Consider the following 15,993-nt stretch of genomic DNA (forward strand, 5'->3'; position numbering starts at 1 on the left):
ACACATCAAAAACAACGTTTGCTGTTTGTCATGTTCATAGTACAACAAATTCCAATAATTGATGCAATACAACGAATTCACCCGGCCTTTTATGGTGTATTTAATTGTCATATACACTATAGTACCAAAAAGCTACGTACAGCACAATTTGTGCGCTTTAAGCGTTACTTTTGCTCAAAAAATTGAATTGTTGAAAAGGTGGGAAGAAAGGCGTGATATTGTTAAGTTTCAAACGCGATTTCATTCACATTTTGTCGGCTTACACAGAAAACAACGTTAAAGCGCTTTGTTATATCACTGTTTGACATGCTGTTGCGATTAGAAATGTCCAGTTTTGAGAGTCAGAAAACAAGAGTAACTCAGCTTAAAATTATGATAGCAGTATCAAGACTGTATACGGCATGCATACCAACTGCAGCAAAATTGTAACAGGCTCAGGGCGTCTCTAGCGAACGAATTGTTCGAGTTGTTCGAAGAAACGAAACAAGATTTCCTGGCAACATTATGATTTTTCGCGAACAATCAGTCATCTCGTGGGTTACAAAACATCAGATGAGCGGATACTGTTTGTTGAGTGATCAAACAAGCTATTGGTCCTAGTTTGCTTGGAGTTGTAGAAAATTTACGGAAAAAATTGCAGCTTGAAAACTTTATATTTCAACAAGATGATGGTTCTGTGCATAAAGCAAAGATTGTCCTCAAGTTCTTGGAAGAAGAAGAGCGGGAGGTACTGGCATGATGGGCAAACAGTTCAGATCTGAATCCTATTTAAGTTTTTGTGGGCAATTGTGAAGCAAATATTACGAAAACAGAGAGATATTTAAGAAGAATTGGAAGAAAAATGGTCAAAAACTTGACTCAGATATCCTAATTTATTTGTCTGAAAACTTCATAAACTATCTACCATGTGTAAGAAAAACTAAGAGCCTAACTTCCCGTTATTAGAGAACTGATTTGAACTCGAACTGTTTTATTATTTGATCTTTGTGCAGCTTTTTAAAAATTATCCTGGTTTACGTAGCTTTTTGGTACTATAGAGTATTGACAAATGATCTCTATGCTTTATTATATAGAGTTTGGCCAACTTTCTAGCTGAAATGATAGGAACAATTGTGATTTTGGTGTACTAATAAATTATAGCGAAATTAATAGATACAAAAGTCTCATTTTTCTTCAAACTATATTTCGAAAAGTTTATCGATTTTAGTTGTTTTTGTTTCTAATTCTTCAACCGCTATCAAATCTGAACATTCGAAGTTAATTCTCATTTGAGACGCGTTCATTTCATCGAAGGGTATTAAATTATAATCGGGGCGGGTGAGTGAATGTTGTTGGCGGACATGAGTTGAAATTTACGTACTGTTTTCTATTTAATATAGTTTTAAAAAATTTCTGGCTACCGTAACAGAGCATGAGAAAATATCTACAAAGTATTTTTATAGTTATATCACGCATGAACAAATACTTGGGGTTGATTATCGACAAATTTGGAACATTCGTAATCGTGGTCATTGGCTTGCTGGTACCCGAACTCATTCGTAAATTGGGCATAACTGCTGTCAGAACCCTCAGTTTCTTCATATTTCATCTGACTCGACATTTGACAGAGGGCGCAGCATGAACAAACGAATCCGCCCACTAAATCTTCAGTTACGGTTCCTTCGATATCGTATCTTGACCGCAGTTGGTTCCGGAAGTAGGCAATTAGGGTCATGAATATGACCATACAAGTGATCATAATCATAAGGGAGAAATTGAAAGAGCTGTGATCTGTTTTCAGGTTCTGTCGGTCGATAGCAATTGCAGATTTTGAATCTGAACAGAACTGTCTCTTAAGTATATCTCGATATTTGGAAAAAAACAAGCAATACTATCCTATTGCAACCCGAAATTCGATACATTTCGTCGTGACACGCAAAAGCTAACTTTTTTGACAAAAGACCTGAATGTCATGAGTTTTGACATCATCTAGTTGAGGTAACTTTTCTTGATAAATCTTGTTGATTATCATAACAACAGTTTGATAAATACCGGGAGCGAACGTTAAGTCTTAATCAGCGCTTAAAAAGTTTTATAAAAGTCTGGGATCAGAATTGTATCAGAGCTATAAAATTTGGCTAAAATCGTTTCAAAACTTGTCAAGTCTGGGGCAAGTCTTACGGCTTGAAATAAGACGTGATCAGTACTAATTTGCCATTCAAAAACGTGTATTTCACATGAGACGTACTGGTTAAGATTTGAAACTCTTTCCGGGTACCGGTCACAGTTTTTAATTGATCGGGCCAGTTAATACTGATCTTAAATTTGTTAACCAAAAGTATTGCGTATACGGTTACCCGGAGACTGGGGAGTATAATGTGTATATCTCTATTTTTTGGTCCTCAGGGCAGCCGTATGCACATTACTAACAAACAGCCCTCTCAAGATCTTATAGATATTATTTGATAGTTCACTTCAAACTCGCTCAAAATATCTATACAGAGAAGAGAAAAAACCTTTTCTTTGAAAAAGATAATTATTTCTTGGGATGAACAATCTTGCAATCATATGATGAACATATATGGCTCAATGCTAGACAAGAGTTCAACGTATGATATTGCAATGGTAACCATTTATGATGTTTATTGTTCTTAACAACCGTATATGATCTTTATATGACTAGTAGGAACCATATGTTATTTTTATTGTTGATAAGAATCCTTTCCGCAATACAATATGGTTTTTTTAGTTCCCTATTATTGCCAATTGGACTCAATGCAGCCCTTCCAAAAGAATCCCATTAGATAAAAAAAGATAACAATGATTTCTATGTCTCAATAGGAAAAGAGGAAGTTATCTTTAAGTGATGGTTTTGGTTATTTAAGGATACAAATAGGTTTCACAAGGTAGAGAAACTAATAGGCGCTGATGAATTGAGCTGATTGGGTTCAATTTAATGCGGAAAAAGTAAATCTTCGTAGGTGATTCTTTTTCATAAAAATTTGCTGGCTTTTCTATGTCAAAAATTTTAATTTGCCTGGCTACGATTCACAGCAAAAATTCCATCTTGTGTACGTAAATTTTCCATATATGGCTACAAGCAGGGCAGGAGAATCTTTTTTTTATCTCAGGGCAAAAAAAATGTTTGTTAATTGTCCATCTTTCGGATAAATTTTTTGTGATCTATTCATGTTTACCAAGTATTCATTTTTTATGATCTAAGTAGGTTTACCAAATATCCCTATCCATATGTGACTACTGAAGAATGATAAAAACTAAATATGACTTAATATGATTACTAAGGCTCAACTTCTATGATGTTCATTTCATGATGGAAATAACTGTCTTATAAAAGGCAAAACAACCTGAGTGCCAAACGGAAATCTCGCTTTTCAAAAGCAAATCACAAAAAAAACAATCAAGAGTGCACAGACGTCTGAATATTAACATCAACGCTGTAATATTTGGCTATGTTAAATTCAAAGTCTAACGATTAACGCAGAGAGAGAGAGAGAGAGAGAGAGAGAGAGAGAGAGTGGGAGAGAGAGAGAGAGAGAGAAAGAGAGCGAGAGAGAGAGAGAGAGAGAGAGAGAGAGAGAATAAGAGAGAGAGAGAGAGAGAGAGAGAGAGAAAGAGATGAGAACACAAATACGCCAAGCTACCGATGTCACATTTTGGGATATAGGTCATCATTTTTTGTCAAACTGTACATACTTGAATTCTGACAATTTGACTACAATCGAAATTAATTATCTAAGAAAGTTTCTTCCATCAATATGATGCATTCTAAATTTAAGCAATGCTCATCTTCTCAGATTAGATTCTCAGCAAGATGAAAGCAATATATATTTTTCTCAGTTTTGTCAAATATTCCGTCGAATCGATGTGATTCATGAGCATAAATTACTCCGAAGCGACTTCATTATTATTTGACAGCAGAAAAACTGTTTTGAAAAAATAAAAAGTGGAAATCAAAATTCGCCACAAATAATTTGCGGAAAAATGAAAAATTACAATTCTTAATTTCTTTTAGCCCATTTTTTTTTAAAATATGCAGAAAAATACACAAAAAATTTTGCAAGTGCCGAAATAATGGAGCATATCTGGTAAAATCATGGTAAAACATGATATAATGCTTAGTGAAGCAATTACTCTATTAATGTTTTTATAGATAATGGTACCTGGTTCAATTCGAAAATGTTATAATTTTTTTTTGATTCGAAAGCATTCAATAAATGCAATAAAAAGTAGAACTTAACCATTTTGTGTTTAAGTAAGGTTGCCGGTACAAAGGTTCTGACCTGAAGACATTGAGTGTTTGGCAATTGCAGCAACTTCAGGTGAATTGAACAATTTTATCGTATTTATCGCATATATTTTTCTGACATTCAGAGGCAAAAAAAACTTTACTGCTTTTTAGTTTCAATCCGTATAAAGTTTTAAACACTGAAATCAGCAGAATAAGTAACCAAACTTATTTTTTGTCATGACATTTTTTTTTGTACAGTTTTTGACTGACTAACATTTTTTCTAATTTTTCACTGATCCCATCGTAACGAATCCTGAACGGTTACTGAGGAACATTGCAATTTCTAATTATTTTTCGTTCGTATCTTCATATCTTCATATCAATTAATTTTTGTTCATATCTGTTGCTCAATTTAAAAAAAATTACTGGAGTTTGAACAATTTACTGCTCAGTCCTGCATCTCTAACTGTAATACAATGAACTTTCTGTGATTATGCACTATTTTGCGAGATTTCTGGAAAATCTCGTGACTTCGTCCACTTTCAGCCTAACTTATCATAAAACCATTAAGAGTTATACACCTTAGTTACTCTCTTCACAATGCCTGTTTAAGTTGTCACATCTGCGCAACATTGGATTGCACTTGAAGGTTTCAAGCTCCAACTTCAATCCGAATCAGATGACGAAATTTGAGAGTCTAACGAAAGTTTCTGATTTTTGAAGTTAGAGGATCCAGCCGTTGCTTTGGAAAATTTGTTTTTGGTTTTTCGGTCTGATTTTTGAAGTAAAAAGATCCGGCCTTTGCTTTGAAAGATTTTTTCTTGGTTTTTTGGTCCAAATTTTACAGGCGCGAACTCCAGAAAGAAGCAAATACTTTCAATTAGTAATTGTTGTAAAATTATGCTCTCTCTGAATGTTGATAACTTGCTTCTCAATGTTTGCATATTTGACCTGAATAATTTTCTAAACAGTGACTACCGTTTAAGAGAAAATTACAAACCCTACTTGAGAAGACTGAACAAAAACGACGCAAGAAATTTTCGGCATGTTCGGTTTGTTCGGTATGTTCGGTTCCAAATGTAAGAAATTCTCGGTATGTTCGATCTAGAACGTACGAAAGCTTTTGTATGTTCGGTTTTGCAAGATTCGGTATGTTCGGTTTGGAGCCTAAGAAGGATTCGGTATGTTCGCTTGCGCCAGATTCTGGATATTCGGATTCAAACGTATGAAATTGTCGGTATGTTCGGTCTGGAAAGGTAAGAAAGCTTTGGTATGTTCGGAATCTTGATAATCTTATTCCGGCTTAAACTTTTTTTTATATCTAGAACCTTATCCGAACAGCCTCAGTGTGTTCATTATTATCTATAATTTATAATAAATAACGCACCGTCATTTTCAATGCTAATTTTTCTTAACATGTAAGTATTTAAGATAACGGTTACATCGCTTTTAATTTTCACATTTCCTACGAAAAAAAATCACAAATTGTTCTACCCGAAATTAAGATCTTTGTCACAGGAGACAGTTCTGAATGCCTGTAAGCTGCGGATTGTCAACGATAGAGATCTGATCATCGACAGTAACCGCAGAATCCAACTTGTCAACTGCAATATTGGTCGCCTCATAAGCGATATAATCTTCGTCAACGTCGTATAAGTCAGCATCGGCTAGTATCTCTTCATTGTTTGTGATCACTCGGCGCCCCTTACCAAGAAAATCTTCTAAAACTTCTAAATTTGTTGATAATCTTTTTTGATCTTGGGAGATTAGATTGAAATCTGGAAATAAAGTTGTAATGAAAGCAAACGAAACTATTAAATATTCTTTCATTACGAACGACCCGTTTTTAGGGTCAAAATAGAGATTTTGTGCAGATACGGACTCTATTTTCCGTAACCGAGCATTAATCAGATTACGCTTCGAAGATAAGAGAGATGACTGTATTCCGTCTCACGTTTTGTCATAATAGCGAAAAAATCGACAAAACAAACTATGTGAAATAGGTTTTCGGTTTGAACTTTCTAGAAAACCCATACTCAGGGGCCAAAAATGGCTACATAGAGGTCATACATATTAAAAATCATTTTGGTAAGTAAATTCCGGTATCTCTAAAGATGCCAATTTAAGCCCGTGATTTTTATATAATGAACCACAGATATTTATTCTCCCTGTTATATAATGAACCACAGATATTTATTCTCCCTGTTATATAATGAACCACAGATATTTCTTCACCAGAGTGATCATCATATATAACTCTGGTCCTGGATGGGGTCGCCAAAAAATCGTACACGTCAATGGACTCTATCTGCCTGACATGGAATAATTGATAGTTTAACTTAGTTGTTTAGTTTGAATTGTCCAGAGTATCACTTCTATGGTCTTTGATAGCATGAATATCAGAAATCATCCATGCAATTTCCGAATGTTTCTGAATTTCAAATTTCCAATGAAAGTTTTTGATATGTTAACCACCAAAATTCCACCAAGTGTTGTTTTCATGCGAGTTTAGGTATTTGATGACGAAAGTACAAAAAGCGCCAAATACAGCGTGGATATATTTGCCAAAAGCATCCAATTAGGGGATTTAATCTTCATCTTCAATCACGAATTTTGATAATTACCTGACTAAAGTGGGGAGAATAGAAATGTGTATATCATAGGTTGAGAGTGCATTTCATAAGAACTGGACTGGAGAAAATTGATTCATTAAAATGTTGATCTGTTGTTTTGATAAACATGGTTACCTTAACCCAGTTAATAGTCAATTCACACTTTTAATAAAATCAAAAAAAATAGCTAAAGAATTAATATTTGTAAACAGAAGTGTTGATTTCAATATCTTCTAAGAAAAAATAATTCCGCAATTTTATTGAAGCGCATAGCTGGATTCAATATTCGACTATTTAAAGTTTTCCAGTTTTTTCGGCTTACTGCTTAATAACTTTACTGCTTAGCTTTATTTGAGAGCTGTCTGTGAAACAATTCGGATACCTAATTTTTGGAAATTGGATTAGATAAAAACACGCAAATATTTTTGTATTCTACAGTTCGGATTGCAGGGGATTTTAATGTAATTTTTAACCAATTACGTTTTCTTTCAATACTCTCTAATTAACAATTAGTTAGCAGACCATGCAAAGAACATACTTCAATTTGGGTTGAGTTGACATTGAGCGTAAGTATGGGCTGTTGATAAAATTATCCTTGTTGAGATTTGTACTGTCCTAATTTTTTGCAAATTTTAAAGAATTTTAAAACATTTGTTTCACATTTGTTTTAAAACATCGTGATTCACATTTGTTAACAAAATTAAAACATTTGTTTCACATTTGCTAACAAAATTAAACCACGATGGCTGAAGTACAGACAGAGGTTTTTAGTGCTAAGGATAAAATTCTCCATTCCTTTGAGTTTTACCGCCTATTGTGTGGTGATTTTCTTTCCCGAAGTTGTAACGTAAATGTCTTGTTGATGTTGAAGCAGATGTAAAACCGGAATTTGGATGAAAACTTTGTGTTTTGAAGCCAAACATGAGACAAGTAAATGTTAGCACATGAATCTTAGCGGCTCGAGGGACTTAGTACCCTGAAACGAGAGTGCTTGCATCCGAGTGCTGGACACAAAGCCCGAGGGGGCTAAGATTCATGTGCTAACTTATCTAGAGAATCAAAGGGTACGAATGGGGTTAAACTTTAATTGAAATTGAAATTAAGAGTATAATTTTGCAAATTATTAAGGGTACGTCAATTTTTCTGATTATTTTCCTGTTTTTCAGCTATTTCAATCTTTTTCTGCTCCAAGTGCCTCCAAATGCTTTTGTTTCAAGTTTCGATGGAAAATTCAAAAACATTAGTGGGTTTGGCCTCACCGCAAGAATTATGTTTCTTACGGCGAGCGGGCCGCTAAATTAGGGCCGCCAAGTTAGGGCTGCAAAACTTAGCATTCCACTTTTCCACGTGCTAATTGCGAATTGCGCGTACCTTCAAGTTTTAGCGACCGTGAATTCTCTAAGAGTGACTATGTTATCTTAACCTCAAATTTAACAGAACAGATTGGTTCAGCGCTCCCCAAGCAGACAATGGAGCCGAGCTTTTTCATAGGTTACTCTTGCGCGATTTTTTTCCTAGTATCTATTCCGTTTGCCCCCCCCCCCCCCCCCTCCACTCAGCTCAGTGGGTGCATATTTTTGCAGACCCCCAGATTCATGTGCCACATTTTTACATAATGATGCTTGGCTATGTAATGGCACGTGCTCTGTAATGGGGGAGGGGGTGCAAAACGTACTGGAGGGGGTACAAACCGAAAAGGTCCCAAGACTAAATACGTCTTTTGGGACCTACAGCAACTTTTGGGAGATCTTGTAAACATAACAAAATAAACTCTTGTTTTCGACTACCTATTTTTTTTAAAGCGCCTCAGTGATTTTTATATGGAATTTAAACCATCAGGTATATTACTAATCCCTATCTTAAATAATCTTTTTGATAAATCTTTCTTCTGAACAAGTAAATTTTGAATTTTCAGTTTTTCCTGGTTCGGCTTGACAACAGCAGCAACAGCTTGTTTTCCAACAGAAAGGACATTGACTTTTTTCTGCTTACTGACCATTGCGTTTTCGTCGGCTAAAAGTTTCTGTCCATCGTTTTCGCTTTTCTCAGTTGAAGCGATTTGAACAAAAAGACATATTAGCCCAATAAAGAACAGGATCAACGAAATGCCTGCTGCAATTTTGGCGCCTAGTTTGTAGCCCACGTGAAATGACGTCACACCGGGACATAAACAGGTTATAATAGTCCAGTTTTTGTTCTGATGAAGGGAATAATCAACAAAGTCTATCCATGGTTTTGGCATTTTTTATATGTCGGGCTTTTTCTACTGTAATTTTAGCGCAAATTTTAGAGTAAAGTTTCTGTATTAAACCAGTAAAAGAAAAGAGAAGTAGAACAGAAGTTATTAAAATTGTAATTTAAGTTATTAAAGCCAGTAACTAAAATTTAACCATATTTTCTAGAAAAAAAATAACTTTCAACAAAAACGTTGTAAATATTCATTTCTTAATTGGTTATTTTCTTTCTTTTAAATTTTTTTCTGTTTAATTGACTGGTAGTTACAATGTTTTTGTCGCTAAGTATTTTTTTCTATTAAATATGGATAACTTTTAGTTGTCTAATTCTAAAGTTTGACGAAGAGATGCTAATTAAGGAAGGCCGATGCTAATTAAGGTGTTATTTTGCCATTGCAAACAATTTTAAGAAGAGACAAGAAAACGATTAAAAACAGAAGAGGTAACAGCAAAGAAATTGAAAATAATTTAACGGGAACCAAGAACTTATAAACTAATCATTTGGTTTTCGTGAAAAAAAAACAGCAAGTAATAAATAGTTTTAATATGAATATTAGCGAATAATTCGTTGTCAGTACAGACGTTGTTATAATTTGACACCGCTGCTCGCAAAGAAAAAAATTATTAGAAACGGAATGTTATAAAAAAAGGAAAATTTTGCAGATCAGCTGTCATGTTTTGTTCTAAATAACTTAGCATGAATTAACCACAAAAGGTTGCAGCTGCTTGTAAATAGATTGCAAGGAGCTCTAGTTCTTGATTCCATTTTTATCTCTTAGCGATCCGGTTTAAATCTGAACAACCGTTTGGCATATCTGACATGAATCTGTTCATTCTATTTCATGACAGCAATTTTATAAGCGAATAATAGACCTGTTCGCTAAAAATTGTCAGTGCTAAATCAGATTTGTGAATTTATATATTTCCTTACATTTAAACTTAAAAAAAGAGATTGAAATGATGTTGATATATTAGTTCAAATTCGAATTGTTTGTTTTGCTGACATGTTTCAGATGATTATCTTCTCTCAAAATCCCTCTAATTTTTTGGCCTCCGTTTTCTTCTCTACTCAAGTCTTTGTCAAACAGCAAGCATAAAACTTGTAGATTTTCCTGGCTCATTTCAACCAACAGGTTTCCAATGTTTTGCTTAAGCACAAGTCCGAATAGACAATATCAGCAAAAAATGGACATTTTTAATGATACTATTTTAATGGAAAAATAGTGCCCATAAAAGTGAAACTTAAGTTTATGAAAACGGCTGACTCCAAAATAGTCTTAGTAAACTGATTTGTCAAAAAAAAATAAACATAACAGGACAACATAAACGATAACATTTTTCATGTTGTTAGAAGGTTGAGAGAAACCAACCTAATGCTATTTAAAACACTCACGTGCAATTTTATAAAATGCTGAAAGTTTGCAGCGCCAGAAGTTAAAACGCCAAAAGTTCCTATTTTGCCAGATGTGGTACGGTTGTACCTTAATTTAGTTCTCATTTATTAAAATGTACTTAATTAATTTATACTTGTCCTTGTAAAACTAAAAGTCAGTATTCACATAACTATAAATTACCGCCGACTAAAAAGTCATTATTTCATACCGTTCACACCTCCCACTTTTACTCAACTATTCATTCTTTTGAATCTCCTTACTGAATTCAGTTGTTCGCAATCTAATCTATTCTCCACTAGACAAAATCCTAGCGGATTAGCGGATTTGAAAGAGAAATCCAACCTCATTTAGTTTGCCTACATTCGCACCGCGATTGTGGCTAATTCTAAAAGTAACAATTCATTTAACTTTGGAAGCTTGGATTCGCACCTCGAATCCATACATCTAAATCTACGTGGATTCACAGCACGATTGTACCCAATAGTCAGGGTTATCACATGGAGCAGTCAGCAACAAAAGAACGCGCAATCTTGGGAATCGAGCCTTTTTGGGAAAAACCGACGTTGGAACCTCCATTGCAATGGGACAGATGGCAGGTCATGCTAAAGTTAGCCATCATGGCTAAAGAAGGAATATCAATCGATACTCTTCTTGACGACCCCCCAGACAAAGTTACCCTACCTCCAGAAATAATCTACGAGGAGGACGTTCAAAACAGCACAGTTCAAAGCGAAAGAGACAGACGTACTAGGAATGAACAGCTAAAAAACTCATGGCTCAACCGATGTCAGAAACCAGAACTTGTTGGCATACTATGTGGGGAAAAGCCTTGGAAATACTGCGATAGTAAAGCAGTATCCCTAACGTATCTCAGCCTCGGAGTTGAAGGGAGACGAAATTTTGGTTCGCAAGAACCAAGTATTCAAATTGACAGAGTGACCACGAAAGTTCTTTGGGAATGCCTTGATAAAGTGTTCACCAAACAAAGGAATATTACATTTGACAGATATACACTCTTAACTCGAAAACAAATGAAAGGAGAACCAGTGGAAAAGTTCGACGGGTGCCTTCGAGAACTCTCCCTAAATTGTGATTTAGGAAGCCACGAGGAATCGATAATACGGGATGTGTTTATCGCTAACATGCAAGATGGAGAAATTCAAAGAGAATTGCTAAAAGAAACACGAGAAGCTAAAAAAGCTCTCGAAGTTGCGATCAATATCGAAATGGGCATACAAACGCAACTAAAAATCTCTGGAACCCCAACAACCAATTCAACTAATGAAGTCCATTCGATAAAAAGTGTCCAAGGATCGTGGAATAGAAAACCGACCATCTACAAACCAGTTCGTAAAACCGACGATCTGTCCAAATTGTGGGTATGGTTGGAATCCCTCTCATAGACAAAATTGTCCCGCCCGTGGGAAAATATGTAAAAATTGTGGAATCTCTAACCATTTCACTAAGTTTTGTCGAAAACCAAAACAAGCTAGCAAACCTAGATCTCGAGTAAATTATGTAGATGACTCAATATCGGAAGCGGCTACAGTAGGCACCTCGACATCAGTAGCCGAACAAGTAAATAAAATTAGTAAACTCCTACAACAAAAGAGCATATACGATGCCAATTATGACTCAGACTACGACGATTACGATGATAATTGTGTAGCGGCAATTTCATATAAAACTGACGCCCGTGAGGTAGAGCCCGTAAATTTGGACATTCGAGTTGGAAATACAAGCACGAAAGCATTGGTGGATTCAGGAAGTGTTTGTACGATCGTTAATAAAAGTCTGGCGGACAAAGTGGTATCGGAAGGTAAAGATAGCTATTGGATACAGTCTCCTGAAATACACGATTTAAAAACTTTCTCCAAGGATATAATCAAAATAGTAGGTATAATCAAGACATCAATAAAGTGTAATGACTGGATAGCTATAGACGTTGATGTAACTGTCGTTGAAGATGGTCACCGATCGATCATTGGACGAGACCCTTTCCCAAAGCTAGTTTTCTCAGTAATCCAATCAAAGCAAGTGGCAAACATTGATCAAAATCAATGCCCAATTAAGAGGCAGATCTCTTTTGACTTTCTTGAACTCATCACCCGTGTCGGTAAATCTTTAAAACATTCAGTAAAGTCAACATTTCATAGTGAATTTACACCTACTCATCAAAAAGGAAGACGAGTACCTATTAATTTACAACCACTAGTTAATATAGAACTTAAAAAATTACTTGATGAAAAACACATCATAAAATTAAACAGTTGTTCTGACAAAAATTTCATCTCACCCATAGTCATTACAGTTAAAAGAGATAAAACAGTTAATTTAGCTCTAGATTCAAAAATTTTAAATAAGTCTATTCACAAAAACAAATATCAAATGCCAAATTTTGATAATTTAATTGACACAATTCAACAAAACTTGAATACATCCACATCACAAGAAACAGCATATTATTCCACACTGGATTTGAAGTACGCATACAGTCAACTTAAATTAGACCCGGAAACGGCCAGACATTGTAACTTTAATTTTATTAGCGGTGAGAGAACGGGAACATATCGTTTCATTACCGGTTTCTACGGTTTAACTGATATGCCAGCAACTTTATACTTTAGTCGGACTAAAAAATACTTACTGTTTTCTAGATGACATTATAGTAGTTAGCCGTGGGTCCAAAGAAGACCACTTAAAACTTGTCTATCAGTGCTTACAGAAACTAGATGAGGATAATCTACGAATCAACTTACCTAAATGTCATTTTGCAAAAACCGAAAAGAATGGTTGGGACATAAATTCAGTCAATCTGGAATAGCTCCACTTGAGTCAAAAACAGCGGCAATCGAATCACTAACAGCACCTAAAAATTTAAAAAAACTCCGATCATTTTTAGGTTCTGTACACTACCTTGGAAAATTTATTCCTAACTTATCCCAATTATGTCAACCTCTTCGTCCATTATTAAAAAAGAACACAAAATTCATTTGGAACACTGAACATGACACACATTTCCAAGCAATTAAAAATAGAGTAGCAAACGCCACAGAAAACACACACTACAATCCTCACTTGGAAACGCGGATCAAATGCGATGCTTCTAGAGCAGCGTTAGGAGCAGCATTGGAACAACGTTCACCTACAGGTTGGCATACAGTTGCATTTGCATCTCGATTCCTTAACTCTAATGAGGAACGTTATAGCATTAATGAACTTGAATTACTAGGTGTTGTGTGGTCCGTCGAATATTTCAAATATTATTTATTTGGCAAATCATTTACAATCATCACAGATCATCGAGCATCACTTTCAATAATGAAAGAACATAGATCAAATAAATCTTATTATAGTAGATTAACGCGCTGGATTGATCGCCTTTAACCCTTTGACTTTAACATTGAACATATTCCTGGTGCAAAAATGGGGCTGGTAGATTATATTTCTCGCCAACCAAATCAAAAAGCAAAAGTTACAAACAAATATGACGAGGAATTTGCGGTAGCAACAATTACCCGCATTCGTGACGCAATTGCAGCAATTTATGTAAATACCACACCATAAACCTGCAAATCACAACACTTTAACAGCGTCATTAACACACATTCCACACGTGCCTCACATCCTCGCTCAACAAACTATTCCAATTTGCTTTCTGCCATTAATAGAAATACAAATCAGTTGCTTCTTAAATACTCTGCACACGCAGCACAATTGCAAACTCATTCTAATACCAGTACAAATCCAACTCAAATCCAGCCACAATTAAATACTAAATCAAACCAAACTCATATCCACGTAATCGAAAACCACAAAATTAGTAGCTCTCCTTCACACAACCGAAACCCGCAAACTCCCCCTACTCACAGCCGAGTGAAATTTCAATCTACTCCAAATTCAGGAACGACTCGATCCTCAAATGACGGACACCCTTCCCCTAGTGTAGAATTGTCCAAAGAAGAGGTGTTTGAGAACAATTTGACACAGTTGTTCACAAAAGGCTTCCTGGCAGTACTGACAAGCAAAGATGCAGTTCTGAAGGAGGTACGGGATTGCTTACTTCAAGATGACCCCCAGAGATGCAAGGAAGTCAACCCGTATCTATTCTCGTACTGGCGAGACTTGCACGTCCGGTCAGGATGCGTCTGTGTAGACGAACGTGTGGCGATTCCCCATGCCATACAAGACGCGGTACTGGAAAGCCTCCATCTAACCCACCCGGGAAGTTGGGGGATTATCACGCTTGGCCAATACGCGTTCTGGCCGTACATGCACCGCGAAATCTTAAATAAAGCGGCCACGTGCAAGCCTTGCACTGATATTGGTAAGAATCTTAAACCTGTTATTCCAGCGTCTAAATGGAAACCTTTATTCCCATGTACAGAACCGAATGAAGAAATACAAATTGACTTTGGAGGTCCCATCACCAATGAAAAAGATCAAGATATCTATTTTCTTGCATGTATTGATCGTTTTTCCAAATATCCTTCTGTAGAAGTATTTGATAAAGCAAATGGACCAAATGTACTAAAGTTTTTAGATGATTACATTCAAATCCACGGTGTTCCCCGAAATATTAGACTAGATCAAGCACGATGTTTAATAGGTTATAAAGTTAAAAACTTTTGCAAACAACATAATATTAACATACTTCCTGCCCCTGTAAACGATCATAGAGCCATAGGTTTAGTGGAGCGTTTGATAGAAACGATTAAAAGACGCTTAGGCTGCATGAAATTAGACAATAGAAATAAAACGTTCACAATTAAAGAAGCAATAAAGTCAATTGTATATCAATTACGTATATGTAAACAAAAGACTACAAATGTAACACCTTTCCAAGCACATTTCGGAAGAAAGCCAAACACACCACTAAGTAATATAAGTACAACACCTAAATCATCTAATCTGTCATATGAAAACATTCTTCACCACTATTTAGACGCCGATACTGTCCCTGTTGAGGACTACCTAGACGACAATGGATGGGTGACGGGAGACAGAAGCGACATTCTGATTGAAGAGGCTATGCAAAGAGCCCAAGTTGACGCCGGACGCCGCTACAACGGCGAACACAACAAATCTGTCTCTCGCTTCATATTACACCCAAAATTAAGTAATCCCATCCCCAGATCGGAACAGACACTGGATTTGAAGCTCGCCCGCAAGGTGACTAAACGATCAAAAAGAGACCTCCGCGGTCTTTGGGAAACACTGGCTCCAGGAAGTACGGTTGTTCGTACATCGGATACGACAACCGTCATCAAAGAACTAGGAGTACCCGAAGTTAGTGTTCGCAATAGCGATATTGCTAAATTCGGTACTCGCGCCAAACGGAACACCGATTTATGGCGATACGCGCAACGTCGACCCCTACCATACGAAAAAACAACGAAAGAAAAAAATGCACAGCACACGAAGGATTTAAAGAAAAAGTTTCGCGGGGAGATCAAAATTCGCCACCGCCCGACACAGTCAGATGCAGCATCGGGCGTGTCATCTGCAAACAGCAATATATCGAA

General features: G+C 36.0%; 1 protein-coding gene across 1 annotated transcript; it reads right to left on the bottom strand.

Moving 5' to 3' along the window:
• Window positions 1-1,098: 1,098 nt before the first annotated feature.
• Window positions 1,099-6,058, bottom strand: LOC142346131 (uncharacterized). Its single transcript, XM_075398637.1, has 2 exons — window positions 5,764-6,058; window positions 1,099-1,815 (listed from the first exon to the last, which is right to left on the bottom strand). The coding sequence occupies exons 1-2, from the start codon at window positions 6,056-6,058 to the stop codon at window positions 1,448-1,450; spliced, it is 663 nt and encodes a 220-aa protein (XP_075254752.1). The 3' UTR covers window positions 1,099-1,447.
• Window positions 6,059-15,993: the final 9,935 nt, after the last annotated feature.

Source organism: Convolutriloba macropyga, chromosome 9 (genome assembly GCF_964194025.1).
Source record: "Convolutriloba macropyga chromosome 9, txConMacr16.3, whole genome shotgun sequence".
NCBI lineage: Eukaryota > Metazoa > Xenacoelomorpha > Acoela > Convolutidae > Convolutriloba > Convolutriloba macropyga.

Excerpts from the sequence above, each read along its gene's own strand:
- LOC142346131 (XM_075398637.1), bottom strand. The coding sequence starts at position 6,058 with ATGAAAGAATATTTAATAGTTTCGTTTGCTTTCATTACAACTTTATTT. Across the intron at positions 1,816-5,763 it reads TGACAATCCGCAGCTTACAG|ATTCAAAATCTGCAATTGCT; the intron begins GCATTCAGAACT and ends AGTTCTGTTCAG.